The 23,436-nt window shown below is 38.8% G+C and overlaps 1 protein-coding gene across 1 annotated transcript in view; it reads left to right on the top strand.

Annotated features, from left to right (window-relative positions):
- The window catches only part of LOC133965269 (zinc finger protein 236-like), a 50,752-nt gene that overhangs the window by 11,758 nt on the left and 15,558 nt on the right, over nucleotides 1–23,436 (top strand). The window contains exons 7-21 of the mRNA XM_062399736.1: nucleotides 4,578–4,700; nucleotides 6,469–6,642; nucleotides 8,040–8,217; nucleotides 8,628–8,900; nucleotides 9,205–9,408; nucleotides 10,649–10,781; nucleotides 12,517–12,777; nucleotides 12,955–13,187; nucleotides 13,383–13,484; nucleotides 16,515–16,657; nucleotides 17,756–17,856; nucleotides 20,189–20,340; nucleotides 20,724–20,900; nucleotides 21,549–21,849; nucleotides 22,918–23,021. Coding sequence (XP_062255720.1) covers nucleotides 4,578–4,700; nucleotides 6,469–6,642; nucleotides 8,040–8,217; nucleotides 8,628–8,900; nucleotides 9,205–9,408; nucleotides 10,649–10,781; nucleotides 12,517–12,777; nucleotides 12,955–13,187; nucleotides 13,383–13,484; nucleotides 16,515–16,657; nucleotides 17,756–17,856; nucleotides 20,189–20,340; nucleotides 20,724–20,900; nucleotides 21,549–21,849; nucleotides 22,918–23,021 — 2,659 coding nt within the window. The remainder of the gene's footprint in view (nucleotides 1–4,577; nucleotides 4,701–6,468; nucleotides 6,643–8,039; nucleotides 8,218–8,627; nucleotides 8,901–9,204; nucleotides 9,409–10,648; nucleotides 10,782–12,516; nucleotides 12,778–12,954; nucleotides 13,188–13,382; nucleotides 13,485–16,514; nucleotides 16,658–17,755; nucleotides 17,857–20,188; nucleotides 20,341–20,723; nucleotides 20,901–21,548; nucleotides 21,850–22,917; nucleotides 23,022–23,436) is intronic.

Genomic DNA, 23,436 nt, shown 5'->3' with positions numbered 1-23,436 from the left:
ACCATCAATCAAGCTTTAAGTTAAACTTAATTTGTAAAGCACCGCTCATACAAGTTAATGCCGTTCAAAGTGTTTGACTGAAGAGCCAATAATAAACAACCCAAATCTTCATGCCCCCAAGAAAATATCTTAGATTGCTTTTATAAGCTATTCAAACAATAACATTTGTTTAAGTACAATAAATAGAGTAAATAAAATGTGTCTAAAAATCGTACTTAATCAAAAGCCGGGATAGAGAGATTTTAAGGTCATAAGAATTTGTTATAACATCAACGCTTCCGGCTGCTCTCAGCGTTTCAGTGGCTTCAAGCATGACAACTAAAAGCTGCCTCACCAAAGGTCTTACTTTTGCACTTTGGAAAAAAGCCACCAGCCTCATAACAGAGCACCTGAGGAGCCGAACTGGTTGATACACTGAGCATATGTGACATGTCTACTGGTGCAAGAACATGAACAAGAATATGATTGATTTATTGATGGATCCTTTTTTTTTTTTTTTTATAAAACAATTTGTTTCTGTTCTCTTATGAAACTTGACACATAATGTAACAATTTAATCTTCAGACTAGCAAGTTCCCATAAGTTCATCAATCTTGTAAAGATGGCTACAAATTTTTTACAGTATAACTTGGTGTACATTCAGCCTATAGTGGAGCCTTTAATTGTATCATGAAATATAAAGGGTTGACAAATCTCATTTCTGTTACATTCAAATTGATTGCAGATAATGTGCATTATAATACAAACATAACTTTTTTTCCTTTAATTATATATAACTTTCATCACAAAGAACAAAACAAGGATCAACACCCTTACAAAACATACAATACAGACCAAACATACACAAGCATAGAAGACAATAATCACAAAAGTTTCCTCCAACATTTTTTATTCAAATTTAAAATGCCAGACTGGACAGAGATAATTACAATGTTACAGCCTTCATCAGTCAATTATTCGGTGAAAATAAAGCATATGGCAGGGAATAGCCAGAATGGCTATTATGCAAAATGCATTAAGTGAAGTTAAGGTGCCTACAATTAATTAATTGTGTTCTGGACATTGTAACAACACTATCCCATCGTAAATAGTGATCTTAACTATTGCATTTCCACTTTGATGAGTTTGGGTACCTAATTGTTAACATGTAGGAGTTATGTATAGGACGATCAGGGATTTTAACACTTTTACTTCCTTATATGCAATCGAGTCAGTGGAAATGGCTCAATGACAAGACAACAACAAACGTAAACCATATATATGTTCCTGCTGGAAGCTCCATAACATGGCTTGTGGGAACAAGTATCACAACTTAATACTGTTTCTAGAGCAGCCAGAGTCACTACTTATATTTTATCACTGGAAACATCCAACATGAGTCAGTCTAATATGTCATATTCCTGAATGAAGTTTAGACAAAATGAAGAACATCAAGCCTACATCAAACAACGTTGCTACAACTTCTTTGGTTGATGTAAACAAAGGGTTTTGCATCTATTTGACAAAGTAACTGTAACTATAATGAGTGGTCACTGAGTTGTTTATGGAAAACACAGCAAGTTTGAGTAAAATGTTTAATTATTAATTCCTTCAAGTGGCTAAATTGGCGAAGTCGCCAACTGAGTTATTTCTTATACTTTCTCTTTGTCTGTTTTTAAATCTGTATGTTTGGACTGTATTAAATATGAAAATATTAATTTTCTTCCCTTTTCTCACTTGCCACTATGATTGTACATGCTAAAAGCCTGCGCTGGGGCCAATTGATTGAATTACTCCTGGAAAGCCAAACAGCAGGACAATTTGAATAATGCATCTAATTTTCGCAAGTGTTCTTCAGCTTCCCAGTTCTAGATGAGGTTGTCCCTATCATTGACTGGCTTTATGAATAAATTATGTTCAGGCATTGTTCGCAACAGATTTCATGAGCAGATGCATACTGAGGAGCCAGAGGAGTAAAATCCTCATGGCTAAATCCAACAAATTGTTTTGTTATGTACCGTGTAGGTAAGTTTGAGTCTCTAACACTGGCTGTAACACTGTGCACTTATTAATGATTTACGAATGGCTTATAAAACCTTTGCTCATCACAAGGTCAGGATGTTGGAGAAGATAGTTCTTTCATTAGTCTGTGATCCAAAGTCGTGAGGCTACAAGCATAGTCAAGAATCTATTTTCATGACAAAATAGTATGTTGCTTTATAAAGCAAAATCTAAAAATGTGTATTTAACCTGGTGCTACACTTTGGTTAATATTTTCAATTGTATTTGGCTTTGCAAGACAAGAGACAAGACACCAGTAAATAAAGGCCAGTTAACAATTTAAAATGACAAGGACCACTTTTTGTTTTTATTAATAATGATAATTACATTGGGCAGAGAGGATTAGTGGGGACATTCAAGAAATATAATATTATAATACTAATAATTGTATAAGATAATAATAATGATTATTATCATCTGTTATTTTTCGCCTCAATCTTTCGGACATTGGATGTCTAGGATAAATGTCCGACCATCTGATTCAACATTCACAACCACTCACATGACATTCCATCCATCTTTTCCTAAATGCCCTACACTTGTTCACACTCATCCACCTCCCACACATAATCTGAGAACTGATAACACCTCACTGGAGCTCTTTTATGTCAAAGTGCCCTTCGCATTCTCACACACATACTCAAAATTCATCTTTTAAAGTGACTCTGGAGCTCAACCATCTTCAAGCTCGCTCCACTTCTTGTAAACAAACCCTATCCGCTGAGGCATCATCTTTTATCACACTTCTTTTTGTGGTTGCACACTCTATACACTAAGATTTGGATTTACAGTTTTACAACTCTCATACATTTCTTTAATGTTTATTTGGCTACCACCATTTACTGTCATTCAGAAGGAAACATTTTTTTTTCAATGGCTAAATTTACAGATATTTTTTCAGCATCATCTTGTGTCCATGGTAGAAACCTGCTCACCCGAGCTCTCCTCAGGCAAATTCAACAAATGCCACTGCTTCCTCCCAAATTCATTAGATTGACAGACCAGAAAGCAGCAGAAACACTTAACAATTCATCGTTTTCGTTGACTCTGAATATTATGGTTATAAGACATATCTTAGCAAGCGCCCAATTTGCATTTTTACCTCATAATAATGAAGGGGGCCCTCAGGTGGTGGTGCTCACAACAGTTTTTTATTCCTATAGATGCTCTTATAGAAATTAGATAAAAACGGACTAATTTTTCACTCTTGTGAATTAAAGTACATACTCTTGAGCAGATCTTGAGTTAACCAAGGGGGACAATGTAATTACAAGCAATTCATTTTCCTATGGATAAACACAATACCAGGAAAAAGGCAAATATATCAATGCAACCGCCCTCATGCCGAGACCTCTTACAACAACACATAGTGTATGTCAGTATTTACAACCTCTCCTTATGTTTTCTGTTCATATACTATTTACCAGCTAAGAAAGATCTCCCTATGTCAGACCCATCATGTACAACTTAGACATTCAGATTCCAGAAGACACACTAAGTGTAGTGTCCTTAAAGCAACATGATAGGAGCTTCATAATTAGTTTGGTGCTGCTTTCAATCCCATACTTCATTCTGAAAACTTGTTTTGAACGATGTAACTTTGGAGAGCAGGTATTATATCCTACAAGAAGTGCATATCTGACTGGAGCTGCTTTAAGACTTGAAATAAACTTGTGTCCAGTCAGTTGCTCCAGAATCTGGCCCAGCTATGTTCCTCTGTAGATTGGTAAATCCTAAACAAAGTTTGATGTATATGTCAAAGCAGTAGTGCTTATTTTGTAGTGCTTATCATATTGGGACTAGACAGTCAGACCTTTGGTCAACAGATTGATTTGTTATTAAATTAATTGCTTGAATACTAAGCCCATCAAAAATAATCACCATGTGTGGCTGCAGAGGGTGCTGTCGTTAGAGTCGTGCAGTGTTGCTTTGTTGTGGAAAATGATGATCTCAATCAATCACCGTGTGAAACGGTGATCCATTACAAGACTTGTTATAGTTGGCTGTGCTAAGCCGATTATCTCTGAGGCCTTGTAAACAAACAATTATCAATAGAGGGTCAATATGTACCATCAGCTTTGTTCTAACAACTGTACATGGTTCTGCATTCCTGTACATACATTTTGTGACTGTGACAATGGAGATAATTTCTTAATATGTATTCCAACGTTCAGTGACTGGAATACTTCTATTGAAATCACCTTTATCTACCTCAGCTGTTTATCTCGTATCCCTTTTATTTATAATTTAAACCTTAGTTTCCAGTATATATATGTATACTTATTTAAATGTTTCCATTTTTCTTTCGATGTATCTAGCTTTTTAATTTATAATTTTAATTTAATACCTAATGTCACCAGGCAGAGACCAGAGAACTACGAATTTCATTGCATTGATAACTTTTTACTTCTGCATATGACTATAAAGCCTATGAACCTTGGAACCTTTGAGAGGGGAAACATTTGCTTAATAGCCAAGGAATAATATCTTTTTTATGTGTGCATGTGTTTTTTTTATCTGTTGTTGTTGTGTAACAGACAAAAGGGGTACCCCTGTTTCCATGCATGGACTGCAGCTGTGTATTTAAGAAGCTGGGTAGCCTGAACGCCCACATCAGCAAGATGCACATCTCTGTGATCGAGGTGCCCTCCAGCACTCAGGTGAGAGAGCAGCATGTCGAAAACTTCAGCAAAAACTTTCAGTCGCTCGACTGTTCTGTAGAAAGTTAATATATACTGGAGTTCTTGGCACAGTTAGTTATGATTTATGTTAGAAGTCAATGTCTTTATTCACACAGAGATAGAGAGAGAATAAGGTTCTATGGCTTCACAGGTCATGTTAGTGGCTCACTTTAATATCAAAAAGATAACTTTGTTTACTCAATTTATGAGGTCACCATTTTACTGGGAATGAGATAAGCCCTTTTAATCGTCTTTTTAATGGAAATATGACAGGGACAAAGGAACAAGGGAACAACGGCAGGACTGATACACAGCATTATTGGCAAAAATTGATTTGTTGCTTTAGTTTCATCAAACAAATCAACTTTCCAGATAGTTGGTAGCTTTATCTTATACCCATGTTGTTTGTTAAAATTCAGGCTTTTACTTTCCCTTCAGCGTGTTGCCTCTTTTCATTCCTCTGTTTACTGCTAGATAATAAAGCTGGTTATATTTCACAATTGGCTTTTCACTGTGTCCAATTCCAAAAACTTGTTTAGCATTCCGCTTCATTTGCTGTTAAGCTTTTTCCCTTCTGTCAATCGAGGAGCTTTTGTGCCAGATTTTCCCTGGCTCAGAGTCTGAAATGCAGAGTTGAGCCTCCCATGTCTACAGCAGTGGTAATAATATATCCGCCTTATTGGGTAATTATAAGGTGATGAATTACAAATTATTATTTGCACTTGAGTGATGTTTACGCCTGTACACCTGCCTACTCATGCAATCAGCCAAAAACTGCCCCAAGCTGTTTTCAGACATGAACTCCTGAAAATGTCTGGAAAATTTGATGTGGACATTTTCTGGAGTTTGCCTTGTATATATATAAAGGGTGCAGCAGGAGATTTTCTGGATCAAACAACAGGAAAATCTCCCGAACATTCAGGCGTGGTGTCTGGGCTGGGCATGCTGGAAGCAGGACATATAAACCACATATTTTGTTTTTGTTTCGGTACTGGTCTCTGTCTTCATCACTAAATCATTTGATTCATGTCTTTCCAAGCTGTAAAACCTTGGTCTGATATAGATCTTGGCTGAGGCACACAGATAGTTGGGTTATTTTCTGGCATCAACAGCATGAATCCAAAAACCCAACCTGCCTTTAGTCAACAGTCCCGGCTGATGATGGTGTAATGCTGCAGGGCATATTTTCTTCATTGTTTTCATCATTTGAAAGCCATAGCCTATCTGAGTACTGTTGACAATACTCATCCCTTTATGGCCATAATTTACTATCTTTTAATGTCAACGTCCAGCTTGACAATGCACCATGTCACAAAACATTAGTCTCAAACTGGTTCCAAAGACATGACAATGAGTGCAGTAATGTCAGTGAATTCCCTGCTCACAACATCTGAATCCAACAGAAAACCTTTGGGAAGTGATAGAAGAGGAAATTGGCTGCATGAATGTCTAGACATTATGTCATGCAATCATGTCAATGTCCTGTTAAATCCATGACATGAAGTACTGAGGCTGTTTGGAGAGCAAAATGAGGTACCATCAGTGTATGTACGCATAGCCCCTGTCTTCATGTTTGTGTCTTTATTGGCACGATTCATGATATATCAAAGAGTCACTGATTCAGAGACACACTTATTCACTTTTGGTTCCAAAAGGCTTTGCTAGTTCCACGCTCCACAGAAGCCCTAATTCTAGCTCTGTCCCTTTGTCCCATTGCTCATTCCCTTCCCTCTTTCTTCCCCCGTAGGAGACAGAGACGACAGGCCAGGAATCGGGGGTGTCAGAGGGCGGCGAAGGGGTGACAGATGTCATCCAGCAACTTCTTGAGCTGTCTGCACAGGTCAGTGGGGAGACGGCGCAGCCCCAACCTCCAGAGGCATCTCTTACCATGGAAACCTCCATCAACCAGGACATCTTGCAGGTGAATGAAACAGATGCACTCGCACTAAATGTATTAGATGATAGGAACAAAAGCCAGTAGTACTCTGGACCCTGCGGGCTGACTGGAAACCACACACTGCAGACCAAACCTTTATTATTCAAACATTCAGGATTTTAAGTACGAACAATTTCGTTATTTGGAAAATGTTCCTTGTCTTCCTGTCTGCAGGGTGCTTGCAATTAGGAAAAACCAACATGCACACCTGTCAGCTGTCAGGTTAGAGTCAGTGGAACCATTTATATGGACTTGATTTAGATAGAGATAATAAAGGCTGCAAAGGCAATATATCGGGACACAGAGAGAGAGATGAAAAAATAAATATATTCCTTAAACTCAAAAACTCCCCTGAAATGATGTTTGTGTGAAACCAAGAAACCGTACTCTGTCAAAGTGCTTTCCTTTGCCCACTGAATGGCAGGGTGTTTAGAGTGGACCAGTGAGCAGAGAACAAGCTCAGGGAGCACTGAAAATATTTACAGGATATGTAAAATAACCGATATGCCTGGAGGAGGGTGTGGGAGTGGGTGGATGAGGCAGATTGGAGTGTGGAGCAGGTGAACGGAGGGCAGACTGGAGAGTGCTGGAGTGAGGGTAGGTAACGGCACTGAACCTAGAGCTTACTGTGCCGGTGGTGTGCGTGCAGGCAGATGAAGGTGAAGGTGATCATGAGCAGAGAGAAAGACGGTTACAAAAGAGCAAGGAGCAAACACGTGGAATCAAAAAGTCCCTGAATAATAATGAGATGCGGCCGAGTATCCACCGGTAGTCGATAACAACCATCTGTCGATGAGTGAGAGGAGAGCCGGTGCTCTTATACTGCCTTATCACATAGTACTAAATGGACAAAGGTCTTCAGAAATGGGAAACAGGGCCATGCCTGCACACACTGAAACACACACACACACACACACACACACACACACACACACACACACACACACACACACTCTGTAAACAGACAAGAGAGAGGAGAAAACCACAGAGCAAACTGAGAAGCCACAGCTAAAAGCCAGAATCATAGGGTTTTTCACGCGGATGGATCCGTCTGGGGGGAAAGATACAGTATTGTAATGAATTTCCGCTGGACAGCTTTATGGATGAGTTCTACAGGAGAGTTGAATAGAGCCTGTGCTCTGCAGCACAATTTGCTGTGATCAGCACTGAAATTTGGTTTCAGACCATGGCTTTTTTGTCAGTATTTGCCAAATCATGACAAACCATAGCCAATATTTTTGAATATTAAATTACAATAATAACTATTTAATACATAATTAGTTTATATATATTTTTTTGTTATGGTTCATGATTTTTCATTATGTTTGAAATGATTTGATTGGTAAGTGGCCTGTGAGCACATATTTCTTCTGTACCTGCAGCAAGCTCTGGAGAACAGTGGGCTGAGTGTGGTCCAGCCACAGGGTGATGCCATGTCGAGAGAATCGCAGAACCAGACCACAGATGGCGCTGCTGTAGAAAGCAAGAAAGTGCAAGGCCCAGACAAACCATTCAGGGAGAAAAAAAGGAGCATTTTCAAGAAACCCATACAAATGCCAGGTAGGGGGTAAATTTCATGCCTATTTGATTTGAATTTGTGTTCAAGCTCTACAGGGTTGATCGTGCCTTTCACTGAAATTACTGATTTACCCTCATTGTCTCTTTGGAAAAATCCTAAAATTTAAACCCAGCTACGTTTACTTAGTAAATTTATTATATCCAATTCTTATTCCTACTAATGAGTTCAGTAATTGGCAAAACATTCTAAAGCTTGAATATATCTGCATCTATAGGGCTTAAAATAATGTTTTGCCTTGCTGCTTGTGATCAATAGTAAATAGGCATGATTTTTCTACGTTTGAAAATGTCATTAACGAATTGATCATTTAAAAAAAATATAGCTTTAAGCTGCTGTAGCGTTAAACTGACATGAACGATGGACAGCTACCTCAAGCTTTTTCTTTTTCCAGGCTCCATCCGGGAAGAGAATGGTGTACGCTGGCATGGCTGCCCGTACTGCGCCAAGGAGTTCAAGAAACCCAGTGACCTTGTTCGCCACATCCGCATCCACACCCACGAGAAGCCTTTCAAATGCAAACAGTGTTTCAGAGCTTTTGCCGTCAAGAGCACCCTCACGGCACATATGAAAACGCACACGGGTATTAAGGCCTTTGAGTGTCAGTGCTGTCTGAAGTGCTTCTCCACTTCTGGCAGCATGAAGGTACACATGCGGCTGCATACAGGTGAGAAGCATTATTTTTTTCATTGCAGCTTTGTTCTTATATGGTTTCATATAACTCCGTTTTTCTTGTGCTGTAAATTGGTTCTATAGGAATCCATATTGTCTCTTGGTAATCAAAAGGCCTTTTGTAGCCAAAAATAAATAAAATAGCAGGAGCTCACGTTTTTTGGAATATGCTTGACTTTCATATTGTCTGTTTAGATTGGTTTAGAGATAGTAATTCTGAGTAAAATTTTGAATTTCTCAAGTTTGTATCATATGTCAACCTAATTCTCCATATGCACTGCTTTCCCCTCTCTGCTCAGGTGTCCGTCCTTTCGCCTGCCCTCACTGTGACAAGATCTTCCGAACATCAGGCCACAGAAAAACACATGTTGCTTCTCATTTCAAAAGCGTGCAGCACAAGAAACACAAATTTCCACGGAAATCCAACAAAGCCAAAGTGTCGAAGAGTAATCTACCTCTTCCTGACATCCCCCTGCAGGAACCCATTCTCATCACGGACTTCAGTAAGGGCTCATGTCATCAGGCATATGTTATATATATATATAAATATTAGTGCTGTGAGTTTAACGTGTTATTAACGGCGTTAACGCAAACCCATATTAACGCCGTCAATTTTTTTATCGCGAGATTAACGCAGAGCTGCCAACCCTCACGCTTTCGCCGTGTGACACAGGCTTTTGCATGTTGGTGGTTGACTAAGTCATAATAATTTTTTAAAACATCATCATATCAGGCCTCTCATTGACTCATTGCTTCTTAACTATGAAAACAGTGAAAACACAGAGTTTCTCTGGTCTCAGCTTATCAGAGATCAGCGCCTCAGCTTCTCGATCAGAGCAGAAGCTGCAGTTGGTTTCTATCGAGCTTCAGTATCTGTGTTCACCTCCAGTCTGACCTGCTCTCGCTTTTTGTTTTAATATTTCGCCAACTAAAATATATATTTTTAAGCTACTAGGCTGCAGCTATATATGTTTTTATTTATTTCAAAATAGGGTACTTCTTATTTCACACATTTTCCACAAATATGGGGAGGACTCAAATAGCCCTACACAGTTCTTTAATTTGTTTCAAAGTAGACCGACACTTGCCTGTGTATTTTGTTTGTTTGTTATTTTGTTGCTTGCCTGTTTGAGAGGCCTGACTGCTATGTTCACAGCAAACTTGTAAAAAAGAAAATATTAAGCCATGGTTTAACTGCACTATAGGTCCATAGAGTCCTTGTTTACCTGAAATGTGCACTTTATAATTTTATTTCGTACCGCCCTGTTTGGCAATGTTGTTTTTCAATAAATAAAACATTTGCATTAAGCAAGCCAATCCACTTTCCATGTTGATAGAGCATTAATACCCCCAAAAAATGATGGAGAAAAATTAATGAAGGGACATTAAGAATAGATACAAATTTGCGATTAATCTCGATTAATTTTGAGTTAACTATGACATAAATGAGATTAATCGCGATTAAATATTTTAATCGTTTGATAGCACTAATATATATATTAGTGCTATCAAATATATATATATTAGTGCTATCACTAATATTAGTGCTATATATATATATATATATATATATACGTTGTGTTGTTCCATCTGTTTCCTGATTGTAAGCATGCACATACATCTTCAGGTGTCCTTGATGAAGCGGAGTGCATTGTCCATTGGCTTTCTTGCTTGTGTTTCTGCACAAAATCAAATAACCCTTCTCTCAAGACCTATGTTGTTTATCCATGTTTTGCTTAACAGGCCTCATCCCATCCCAGAACCCACGCCTGGCTTTCCAACAGTACCTGGAGGTGGTGGGCAGTGACCGGCCTTATAAGTGCCAGTTCTGCAGTAAGGCCTATAAGAAATCAAGCCATCTGAAACAGCATGTCAGGTGAGGCTTCTTTATAATTCTGGTTGTTGAAACTTGGATGGGGATTATTTATCGCTCTTCTATTTGACAGTTGGATGCCAAACTAGACCAAACTAATTAGATAATTATATTCCGCAGCATTAATACCAATTACTAGTGAAATCAATAGGTGATGATAGGAGAGCACGTATGATGTTCTTTGTATGAGCATTGGAGAGGAAAGGCCTGATTTTTCAGAATTTAATTGAAGGAAGTATAATTGGGAAACATTAGTGACCTTTTACCTCAGAGGACACTGACTCAGTTTTATTGGCTGAAGGTTTGATATTAGATTTATTTTTACTATAGCTTGAGAAAGGCTGAGAACGTCCAAAACTTAATGGTGTGACAAAATCGTATGAAATGGAAGATGCCATTTTTTCTGGAAAGTAGTAGTTTTTAATTTAGTTTTTATGGATAATATGTCGTGACAGAAGTATTTATACAAAAGGAGAAAAAAAGTTTGCCAAGGATGGAGCCTTGGGAAACACCACAGGTCACTGCTAGTTCTATAATATATTAACCAACCATGTTGGTTTGCATAACAAGTCCTCAGAGAACAATATGCTGATTGAGGTGACGCCTTTTCACCACTCTCAATCCAAAATGTCTGCTTAAATATTTTGAGAATATTTAAGAAGAGAAAGAATGTTTACCATTTACAATATTACAGAAATGGTTTGACCTCTACAAGTAGGACATTGATGGAGTCATTACAGTTGCAATTCTCAGAAATCTGTTTATAGTTCTCCAAAACCTGAAGTCCCCAATATACCATAAAAAAAGAAATATCAAAACAACCTATTAAACTCATATCCATAGTATTCTAAATTCAATACTGTATGTAAAAGTCCTTTCCGGAAATGTAGGTTTTTCATTAGTGACTTGTTTGAAATCCTGACATAGATGAACAGTACAAGCCCTTAGTTAAACTAACTTAAACATGACCTTGTCAATCTTGCATAAGATATCGCACATTGAAACAGCAGCACTAAGAAAGATAAGTAGCCTGAGCACTCTACTTTTCTTATCTTTGTATCTCTCTAGGGTTTTCATTTTGATACCATTTGTCTTCATTTCAATACTGAGAACTTAATCTATATTATGGTGCTGTCGTCCTTGCAATGCCTTTAGATGGTTGGCACCCCTCCATTTGTCTTCCTTGCTGGCAGATTTAGGATAATGGCTCGTATCTCAAATAGAGCATCAATATCTTCCACCAGTGACAGTTCCCTGGATTCCCTGATGAAATTGGAACAGCAACACCTAAAAAAACACATCAGGGGGTTTGAGTCATAAATTGTCATGACAGCTCACTCTGAGCCAAGCATGCAACTTGCACATTATCATGTAGTGGTTTCTGTTCATTTATTTTTCTCCGAAATATTTCTGGTTTTACAGCATAAATGTTTTAGATTGTTGGCATCAAATGCATAATTTCAAAATGTTACTACAAGCCCCCAACAAACTCATATTAAGCAAAATGTCTCAAAGAGACCGTAGCTAGTTTCAGAAACAGCCTGAAAAGAGGTGCTGCAGCAATGGACAGGATGAGGACAGTGATTAATTTGCTGACCATTAGAGCATGTAAACCTTTTCAAGTAATTTCACAATTTAATATTATGAAATTCAATTCTGAGCATAAAGTGTCTACTTTAAGACAAAATACTGAAACTGCACTTTAATGCTTAACTGCCATCCTTTTGTTTCACGGCAGGTCTCATACGGGAGAACGACCCTACAAGTGTATCCAGTGCAGTCGAGGTTTCGCCTCCTCTGGTGTGCTCAAAGCCCACATCAGGACACACTCGGGCCTCAAGGCGTATAAGTGCCTGATGTGCGACACCACGTTCACCACCAGCGGCAGCCTGCGGCGCCACATGACCACCCACAGTGACCTACGACCTTACATGTGTCCCTATTGCCAGAAGACCTTCAAGTCATCACCCAACTGCAGGAAGCACATGAAGACTCACAGGTTGCCTGGTTATACCTTGTTGTGTTTTACTTCTCAGCACATTCTTACATAACCTAGAGTGCACTAGATACAAGAAAGGACTATGAATACTAGAAAGTAAAAATAAAGTAAATAATTCTAAATTAGATTTGAGGTGTTTAGATCTAATGATTTGTTTTTCTTGATCCACCAAACCAGGTATGAATTGGCCCAGCAGCTGCAGCCCGAGGAAACAGATGATCCACTTGGAGCAAGCTCTGTGGCCCATGATATGCAGGTGGAAATAGAAGGTGATTCCCTCCAGCAACAACCTGCCACCTCAGTAGAGCAGCAAAACATGTTGGGACTGAGTCAGACAGAGGTTGTGAATGGAGGTCAACAAGTGACACTGGAGGCACCTCTGAGCGATCAGGCCCTGGTACAAGGAGAGGGTAAGAATAACTAATGTGTGATTCAGGGTTTTCTAATGGAAAACACTATATAAACGGTCCAGTGCAGTAGTCTTGACCTCAGCCATCCTGTTATTTAATGACATTTCAATGGTATATGAACTTCTGTTTACATTGCATACAAAGAAAGTTCAGTTTTATAATTCAATTAAGTAGAATCCTTTTCTGTGTTGACAGATTCATATGTGGCCACCCATCATGCTTTGCCTCAGAATATCAGCCAGTTTGAGACACCAGCACTTCCTCAGCCTGCCTTTGACCAACAAGCTCTAACGCAAGGTACGGACACACTCACACTCACACACACACACACACACACACAAAAACACACACACAAACAGATTTCATTCATCAAGTCTCTTTCATTCTGGATATTATTCATGTCAGGATGCAGCAACCATTTAACAAATCTGTAATATCTGTAAGGCAGAGAAATTTGCTTCTGGGTGTTGTCTATAAAACAAAGAAGTAGAAAATCTATTTAAACTGTATTCTTTCTTATCGTGCAAAACAAATGTTTGCTTACATACAATGAACTGTAGCAACACATTTATTTTCCAGTTATTACCTTTGAGTGTTTCCTGCTGTGAGGGTCAATTGACTCAAGCAACCACATTAGACATCATGATACATGAGCTTTAAGGAGAAATCATCAAAAAAACAACGTTAATTAACAATAGCAACTTTCAATGCTCAGCTGTTGTGGTGAAATTACTGTTTTTGTTTATGTTAAAAAGCTAGATTCCAAACAGAATTATTAATTTGGTACATGAGCCATCTGAGAAATTTTCTTTCTTCCCTCTCCACTGTCTAAAACAGTGTAGTGCTCTCAAACATAAGATCGCTTGTTTACTCACACCAAACAACTCACCATGTTCCCAGCATTCCGACTGATTGTTGTTGCCAGTCTGGAATCTGTGTCATCAGAACAGTGGTCCCTGGGCAGCTGCTGCAGGCAGCAGAGCAAACTGACAGCAAACATCTGTTTGGCACATCTACCTTTTCCATTCTCTCAGGAGCCACTTTATCTTTATCCTTTTAATCCGTCCGAAACAGAACTGGAGTTTCATCATCTTAAGTACGGGGCCGTATGGATTTGAGTGTCATTACATTTTCAAGGGTACAGACTTCATGAGCTTGGCAAGATGACTCTTGAGCATCTAATCATATTTGAAGCCCCAAATATTAATGCTGTTATGGCTCAAGCATTATTACTGGCATTATTATTTCATTGAAGTCCTAAAGTTTGTCCGATATGCTGTGTTTGCTAACAACAGACGTCTCTCTTATCTCAGGATCTCGTTCAGTCAATTGCTGCATCTCCAATTTTACAGGTGGACGTGCTGTGCTTTGTTTAACACTCAAAGAATGGATCTGCAGCAAATTTAGTGACCCTCTGCCATAGAATGTATGAATACTGAGCTACTACACTTCCAGACAACATACACCTTCAAAACCACAAACAAGAAGCTTTTGGCTGTTTTCCTTGATGGATTATACGGTATATATAACACATATGTAGCATTTAGCGCACAAATTACAAGGGCTGGAAAGCAATTTGACACCTACATGTTGCTTAGGCAGCTGTTAGTCACTTCAGCCTTAGGTCCTCAGCTCTAAAGTGCTCCATTGTAGCTAAGTGTTGACTGATAGATGAGAGTTGCAATTTAGTTTTAAGTTGAGCTGTCCCTGACGTTGATGAGGAAAGTGAAGATGATGATAATGACACAAGCCTTAAGGATCAGTAGAATATATTTAGAATATTGATGTAAAACAGATAGAAAGTACAATAGAGCAGCGCTCAGTGGAGCACACACCTTAGCAATCCACTTTAAATTCAAGTTGCACAAAATTACACACACTCATCATATCAATCAATTCCCTAAATGTGCCAGTTTTGTTGCATCACGGTTCATTGTTTAGTCTCTTGGAAATCTGGGAAAACGTTTTTTCTTGCAATGTTTAAGGAAGTGAAAACCTGCTCTGCCCCTGCACTGTAATCCAGCAGATAAACATAGAAATATTGGACAATGGTTAAAACACAACCTCCGTGGCAGAGTAATCATTAGATATGGGAGGCAACAGATGGTAAGTCGAGGTAACTGGAATTCATGTCAGGATCGTCATTATCTTGGTGAGAGCAAAGAATTTCAAGGTTCTTCTCTTGGCAGGTGCAGAATACACTAACACAAAATGTAAAACATCCTAATCTAAAGCATTCCTGCTGAAACCTTGTGAGCTCTCAGGTCAGCCACCTGCAAAACAACACTTTGGTCAAGCATAATAAAAGAAACTTAAGTCAAAAACTTTCCTGACATAGACAAAAGGAACATTTCCAGAGTTATGGAGCAAAGTTCTATGAATTCAGATGAAAAACCCATCCATCAAATAAAGTGTGTGGATCTGTTATGGCTTGTAATGTGTGGCTCTCAGTGGCACACAAGCATTTATTGATAACTTCATTGCTGACAGAAGCAGCAGGATGGATGCAGAGGTATAAAGGTGCCAAGTTCATCAAAGCTCATTGATGACATTTCAATAGTTGTGAGGACAAAGATCCTCAACGTATGCCTGAAGCGATATTCTGAACAGGTGGAATATCTTTGACTGACTGAGAAAGTCACCTGAGCTTTAAAGCGGCTGCAGTAACTCTCTGGGAATCAACAGGGAAGATAAAAATCTCCTGCTTCAGGCAGCCATTGATTTCCCCATCCATCCATTCACCTGGCTAAAATAGGATGATTCAATTAAAGCCTTTGTTTTTATTGTGTAATCCAGCCTGTATGAAGTTTTCTTTCCTAGGAAAAAACAACCTAGACTGTGCCTTCTGTGACACAGCATGACCATTTTTCAAATACTTTGGTTTCTGCAAGCTGTTACACAACAAGCAAACAACAGTTTCTTTGAGAAGGAGCCGATGAATGACATATGGCCTTGGAAACAGCCATTATGTTCACAGAGTAGAGGCAAAGCTGTAGTCTGTTGCTGTAAATTATCCAATATCTTTCTGCTTATGACTGAAGCTGAATAAACTCAGTCCCCTGAGTTTCCTAGTTTCCAATCATTGTTTTTGCTCAGAGGAAGTTTGGCTTTATTGACTTATCAACTGCAATTTTGTCAAGTTGCAGATACTGTTACGACTGATCTGCTGGCTTCACTTTGGCGTTGGTTTACGCTTTTATTAAAAGTTTTTAATTATTTATGTGTAATAACAAATCCCATTCTGTGTGGATCTAATATTTTAATGCTCATAGTTTTAAATCTGATCAGTGACTCAGAGGCTGATTGTTACCTGTGGGTTCTTTTCAGGCTTCACCATCAGTGAATCGAACTACAGTCAGTCCCAGTTCACCACTGTCCAGCAGCTGCAGGATTCCAGCACCCTGGAGTCCCAGGCACTGTCCTCCAGCTATCACCCCCCAAATCTGATGCACGACCCCAGTGATGAGGTGGTGAGTAGTGGACTGATTGGGCCTAACATTAATTTTCCTGGCCTACAATTTTCTTATCTCACTCTTTTTTTTTTAAATTGTGATTGAATATTTTATAGCATGGTATGTGATTAATTTAAATCCAGTGAGTTGTAGATGTAGTATTGACCTTGCAGCACCGGCTCCTTCTTATAAAGCATGGATTAAAGAGATTTGATTTTGGAATAAGTAGCTGCATAGATTTGCATATTGATAGAACATGAACTAATTGAAATTTTACTGAAATTTTACTGAAAGTAAGTTTCTGACCGTCCTATTACATATATAATTAATTTTTCAAATTAAAGCAAAGATTGTCTTAATTAATGGACTGTTAATCAATGATTATGTGTGATAAAGGAAAGCATAATTGTTCTAATTTGTTCATTTATATGAATCATTACAGTTTATAATTAGCGGTTTATAATATAACGTTATTATATTAAACAGATATATTAAACTCAACAGTATGTTAGACATTTTTAGAGAATAATGTGTGCTTGTTTTTTTTCTGGTCAGTTTTAAAAAAAGCTGGATATCAATTTCAAGTCCTTGTGTTAAAAGTGGAGCCGAGGCAGGAAGCGATTAACCTAGCCTAGAATAGACACTTAGACAAACTGGTTATTATTTCCTGTCAATAGGTACATATGGCATGCAACTTCATGTAAAGCCACAAATTGTCCTTTTTACATTTTTTGTCAGAGTACAGATTGGTTTAATGTTTCTTATTAACATACACACATTCCAGTTTTGACAACATTGGTAAGACATTGCTTCTTTGTCCCTTTCCTCTCAATTTACAAACCTGCTTTACTTTCAACCCCACCCAGCACATTATTATCAAGGGAAAGGGTTTTTTAGACAACCCTAAGTTAAATATACAACTTCTTGAAAGGTATGGTAGTTTTAATTTTTCTGGAGAGCCACGCTTGCTGTTTCCCTATGTTCCATTTATACTTATGGCATCATTATACATGACAAAAATGGAAATTGTTTCCTGAACGAGCTATTCCATCTGTTGACTAATTTGCTTGTGAAATTATGCATTAAGGTCCTGTTGCTTTGTCTTTGGTTATCCAGACGAATGGGCTTCTTCAGCAGAGCAGTGAGAGTGAGCTTCAGCTGACTGAGACACAGGACTACCAGGACAACAGTGAAGACAACACCAAAAGAGCCTACAGGTTTACTCTTGTGCTATTATGTCTGCACGTGCGTGCATGTGTGTGTGAGTCCGTGCCGGTACGAGTGGCTATATAAACTATGCTCATCTCTTCACCTTTTAAATTCCAAACCTTTGTAAAAGCAGCAGTTTTAATAGTTATTAATTCTCAATCCCATCACTGCCTGTCTTCTCCATGGACCCTCTGAAATCTCTGTCAGAAGAGAATTAGTGAAGTGTGATCCATTAGATCATTTTTCAATAGTCAAATCCTGCATTTGATTGGGTCATTCATTTTTTGTAATCCTTCTTGATGTTGTTTGCACTCTGTCCATTGCCTTTTCAATCCTCTCCCCTCATGCAGCCGCCTCTCTGCTGGATGCTGCCACAGCATTAACCATGCAATAAAGCAAAACCTGTTTTTCACCTAAGTGCTTGCTTTTCAGGCAAAATTGTTTAATGTTTGTGCCATCAAACAATGGGAATCTGCACTCTAAGTACAATGTGAACCACTGTTAAGGCTTGATTGCACTGGTGCTAAACATTGATGTGCAGAAACTAAAAAATAAACACATATGTGGACATTCACATTCTAAATCGTGCGATACGGATGATTTTTTTTTTAGGGCAGCAGCTTAAAGTGATAGATCGGCCAAAAATGAAAGCTCATTATCTACTCACCTCTATTTCAATGGATGGGGTTAGTGAAGTGTTAGTGTCAGGGGTAAACAGCATTGCAGCCAAATCCAATACAAATTTTAGATGTTAAAAAAAAAAGAACAGAAAGAAACTGCCTCCATACTGCCCTGTGAGGTCATCCAAGTGTCATGAAACCCTGATTTTCAAATTGGACTCAAACGGCTTAATTTACACCATGTTTTTAGCCTTAAGGTCCTCCCATATTTATTGTAAATGACACGGTTTCTATGCAAATTAGAATGTCGCGGGCTTACAGACACGTGGATGACACCACAGAAGCTTTTTTTATTCAGTTGTTTTATTACATTTGAAGAATTGGTCATCATTTACTTAATTTTATTGGATTTAGCTGCAACTGAATTTTTCATTTTGGGTAAACTATCCCTTTAATCACTCAACCCAGGCATCACTGTGTAAGGACTGAGCTGCAGTTAATGAAAACAATCTCATTCAACTAGCTATGGTATTATTACCTCTAGCAAGGACGTCATGTTTTGGCTTATCCTTTGGTTTGTTTCTTTGTTGGCTGGTTTGTTTGTCAGCAGGATTATGCAAATACAGATTCCCATAGAAGTTGGTGAAAGGATGGGACAAGGGCCAAGGAAGAACCAATTACATTTTTGCACAGATCAGAATTTCCCTAGGAGAGTAATTCACGGATCTTGATGAACAATATCTGGCATATTTAGGGGCTGGATTTATCTTTTTGTTGATCTAGGGTTAAGGGTTTTTTCCGTTGCTATACAGAAATAAAGAGGACTAGAAACTTGTATTTAACACCAATGTGTAGCTGAGATAACAGATATGGCCTTAGCCGGGAGGCTTGATTGTTTTTTATAGTGAACTGTTGGGTCTTGATGGGGGTACACACTCTACTGACTTCCATTCAAGTTATTACTACGAGTCAGTTGTCCACAGTGCAGCATAAAAGCTCCCATAAATCCAAAATTTATTTAACTATTTAAATTTTTTACTTTTCCCTCCTTGAAAATCCTCTGCTTCAGATTATAGCCCAACATAATTAACAGTCAGCGGCACAGAACCTGTCCACGCAGCAAATAAACAAACCAAACTTTGCTTTCCCTGTCAGCTGCTGTGGGGACAGTGGACACTTGGCTGTCAGAATGATGCAGAGGAAGTGGACTTAAGTTACTTCACTGGGGTTTTTACTATTGCTTATGATGAGTCATGTTTGTTGCGAGCATTTAGCATTCTCTTGAAAATCAGATTGAAAAAAACAGTCTGCATGACTCCTAGTTCAGAAGCTGCTTCTAAATCTTCTTTTAATTGCATTATATGAAGGAAACACATACACACATATTGATTAATGTCATATTAATCACGACTGTTTGCTGTCCTGGCTCTAAATGGTGGAATGAGCTCCCCATTGACATCAGGACAGCAGAAAGTCTATACATCTTCCGCCGCAAACTAAAATCACACCTCTTCTGACTATACCTTGAATTACAGTTTAAACTAACAATTTCGTAGCACTTAAATGGCACTTACTTATAGCACTTTGTAGTTTGGCTTTCTTGAAGAAATAGTACTTTCATGTTTGAATGCACTTATATAGTAAGTCAGCTAAATTAAATGTAATGTCATTTAACGTCTCTTTTTCCCCATTATGAATATACCACTTTCTTCATCTTCAGGTGCAATTGGTGTAATAAAGGCTTCAAAAAGTCCAGCCATCTGAAGCAGCATGTGCGCTCCCACACTGGGGAGAAACCATACAGATGCCACCTCTGTGGACGAGCCTTTGTGTCGGCCGGAGTGCTGAAGTCCCACCTCAACACACATACAGGTGAGCTCGCTGTAATAAATCTCCTCATTTCTACTGAAATTAATTAGAAGTGGATGGACGCTTTTAACTAGATTTGTTTGTGTTTAAATTGGAAAATATGTAGTTTTTTAAATCACGTGAAATTATCCCCCAAGCCTTGGCACTGCATTTCATTCACATCACAATTACAAATTGAATGGTTTTGAAAAATATTGCAAAATGTATTCATAATCGTCCATTCCTGAGTGATGTGCAACAAGTGGGAAAAAGGTACACATTGTGCCTAGGAAAAACATTCAGGTCATGATCAGTCACGCAGTTCCATAATAAAATTCCCTAAAATGTTTTTTTTGTTTTTTCAATATAACTTCCTGAGACCTGCTACTCTCATCTCTCCCCAACAGGAGTGAAGCCCTTTAAGTGTAACGTTTGCGATGCCTCTTTCACCACCAATGGCAGCCTGAATCGCCACATGATTATCCACATCAAATCCTTCAGGTGCTCCATGTGCGACGACAGCTTCAGGACCAGCCAGCTGTGTAAAAAGCATATGAAGAAGGAGCATTCTGTGGACGATCAGAGTAAGGATGCCAATATACCATTTGAATGTTTGATTTCATGACACATTTTCTTTCCAAACTGAGATATATAAGCTGTCTAGGAACATGAGAATGACAGTAAACAGGGGAATATACATGCAAATGATCAAAATAGAAGGGATGAATTTGGACAGGGTTTTAGCTGCTAACCATTAAGTGTGAGCATAAGACAAATAATGATAAAACACTGCTATTCTACCAGTTATTGGTCTTGATAGTCAAGATATTGAGGAATACGAGGACAATAGCTTATTTCTTATCTCCACTTTTACAAAATACAGCTACACTTGTGAAACACTATCTCGTGCTCTAAAACAAATCTGATCACAAAAGAAAAATCTCCTTTTGACATGTTGATCTAACGTACTGTAATTTATTATTGCAGCTCTATATTCATTCTGTGTGTCTGAACAAATTTGAAGGTTTCAAAATATATAAGATACATTTCTAGGAATATGAGAATGACAGTAAACAGGAGAATGTACATGCAATTGTTTAAAGTTGAACAGATCGATTTTTGTCTCCTTTTTTACCTCAAGATGACATTTTTTCAATGTGGACGGGCTTTAGCTGCCCATAATGAAATGTGAGCATAAGACAAGTATTGATAATATAACCCTATTCTCCCAGTTATTGGTCTGGATAGTCAAGACATTGAGGAAGATGAGGAAGACGAGGACAGCGAGCAGAGACTGTCAAAGAGGAGGGGTTTGGAGATCGTTACTTTCACGGAGGAGCAGGCGGCCGAGCTAGCGAAGGATCCCGGCGAGGAGGCTTCTGTGTCAGAACGGATCCTCGCGCAGTCAGCGGCTGAGAGGGATCGCATCAGCGAGATAAAAGACAAGGCTGTGGAGCTGGAGACAGAACCGAAGTTTGCAAACTGTTGCGATTACTGTCCCAAGAGCTTCAAAAAGCCCAGTGACCTAGTCAGGTAATAATATCTGGGTCAGTTATGGAAACATGTTAGTTTGATATGGACATCAGACACTACACACTGCATGTTTCTAATACAGGCCCCACAGTCCCCTTAAATTCAATCAAGCTGCATTGCACACACCTGTAGATGTTAACTGCCTAAATGTGTTTCATCAAGAACCATGAACGCTCTCCCAGGAACATAGAAAACCGATCCGGATCCACATCACAATTTCTACCCCGACCTATACTGCAACCTCCACCCAAGTTTTGTGTAGATCTCTTCAGTTGTTTTCTTGCTGGCAACAGGCAGAGGTAGCATCTCCCAATTGGCAAACACAGCACATTGCTGGAGGTCAGGTCATATTTTTCTGTTGAATAAACCAAGCTTTGTTATCCCCCACATCCATGTGGCAAGAGTTTTTACAATTCGTTGTCTATTTTAATGAAACTCGTCCACGGAAATCCAGTCGCAGGTCAGCAGGTCACCCATTCTCTCCATGCAATCAACAGCGGCAGTTATGTGCCAGACATCCCACTTAAAGATAAAAATGGCAATGACTGCACAAGGCCACCTTCTTGATTATCTTTATAACATTCAGAAAATAGCTTCAAAGGGTGTGAAAATATTCTGACATTGGGGAATAATTGTAGGGCAAGGTTTCAAGGATGCTTTATGAGATGTTTCAGAACCAGTGTTTCCTGTGGGAGAGAGGAACTTTGGTCTGAACCAAACAGATATGACACTTAATGAAAAGTAAAAATGCAATGGGCCTATAAAATCCCTCCGGGGATCTCTATTGGACATGTCCAGTTCCAGATGTTCCACTTTTAACCAAGCGTTGGCGTTTGTTCTCACAGACACTGACAAGTGAAGCACATTTATCAATAAGGTTTTCATACTTGGAGTCAGAGTGCATTGGAAGCTCATGTCACAACAGGCAGTAGGAGCTTAAGGCAGGAGATCAAAGTGTTCCCCTGGGTGATAACTAGTAATCACTGCTGTATTTCTCCCCACCTATAATCTCCCATCTATCCATGTGCTCTTTCAAATGTGCTTGTGTTAATCTACCTCAATGTCCAGGCACATCAGGATCCATACAGGAGAAAGACCTTACAAGTGTGATGAATGCGGGAAGAGTTTTACAGTGAAATCTACTCTGGACTGTCATGTAAAGACGCATACAGGTTAGTGTTTTATTACAACAATTCATTACTTCAATGTTTTTGAGTTTGATATTGTTTTACTTTATAACAGGGTTCATATCGGTCATATAATTTAAGGAACATTGTGAATCGTAATCAAATTGATTTGGATTATCAGTGGCGATGCCCTAATCAGTATGTACTTAAAGTGAAAGTGCATAATAGCCAATTTCCAAATACGATATAACAGGATTCTCAGCACAGAGGATGATTCAATCTGATGTCAGAGGATCCCTGCGTGTGTACACATTTGAGGATCTGACTGGAATAAGTCTTGAGGGAACTAGCTTGGAGGAGATGGATGCTAAGAAGGCCGAATAGATGAGCTTCAGTCAGGGCCCTAAAACCAATCCTACTAGTGTCAAAAGTAAGTCTGGAGCCCTGAATGGTCACAGGA

The sequence above is a fragment of the Platichthys flesus genome, chromosome 11 (assembly GCF_949316205.1).
Source record: "Platichthys flesus chromosome 11, fPlaFle2.1, whole genome shotgun sequence".
NCBI classification, from domain to species: domain Eukaryota; kingdom Metazoa; phylum Chordata; class Actinopteri; order Pleuronectiformes; family Pleuronectidae; genus Platichthys; species Platichthys flesus.
Note: the sequence above shows the minus strand (reverse complement) of the source record. Positions and strands in the feature narration are given on the sequence as shown.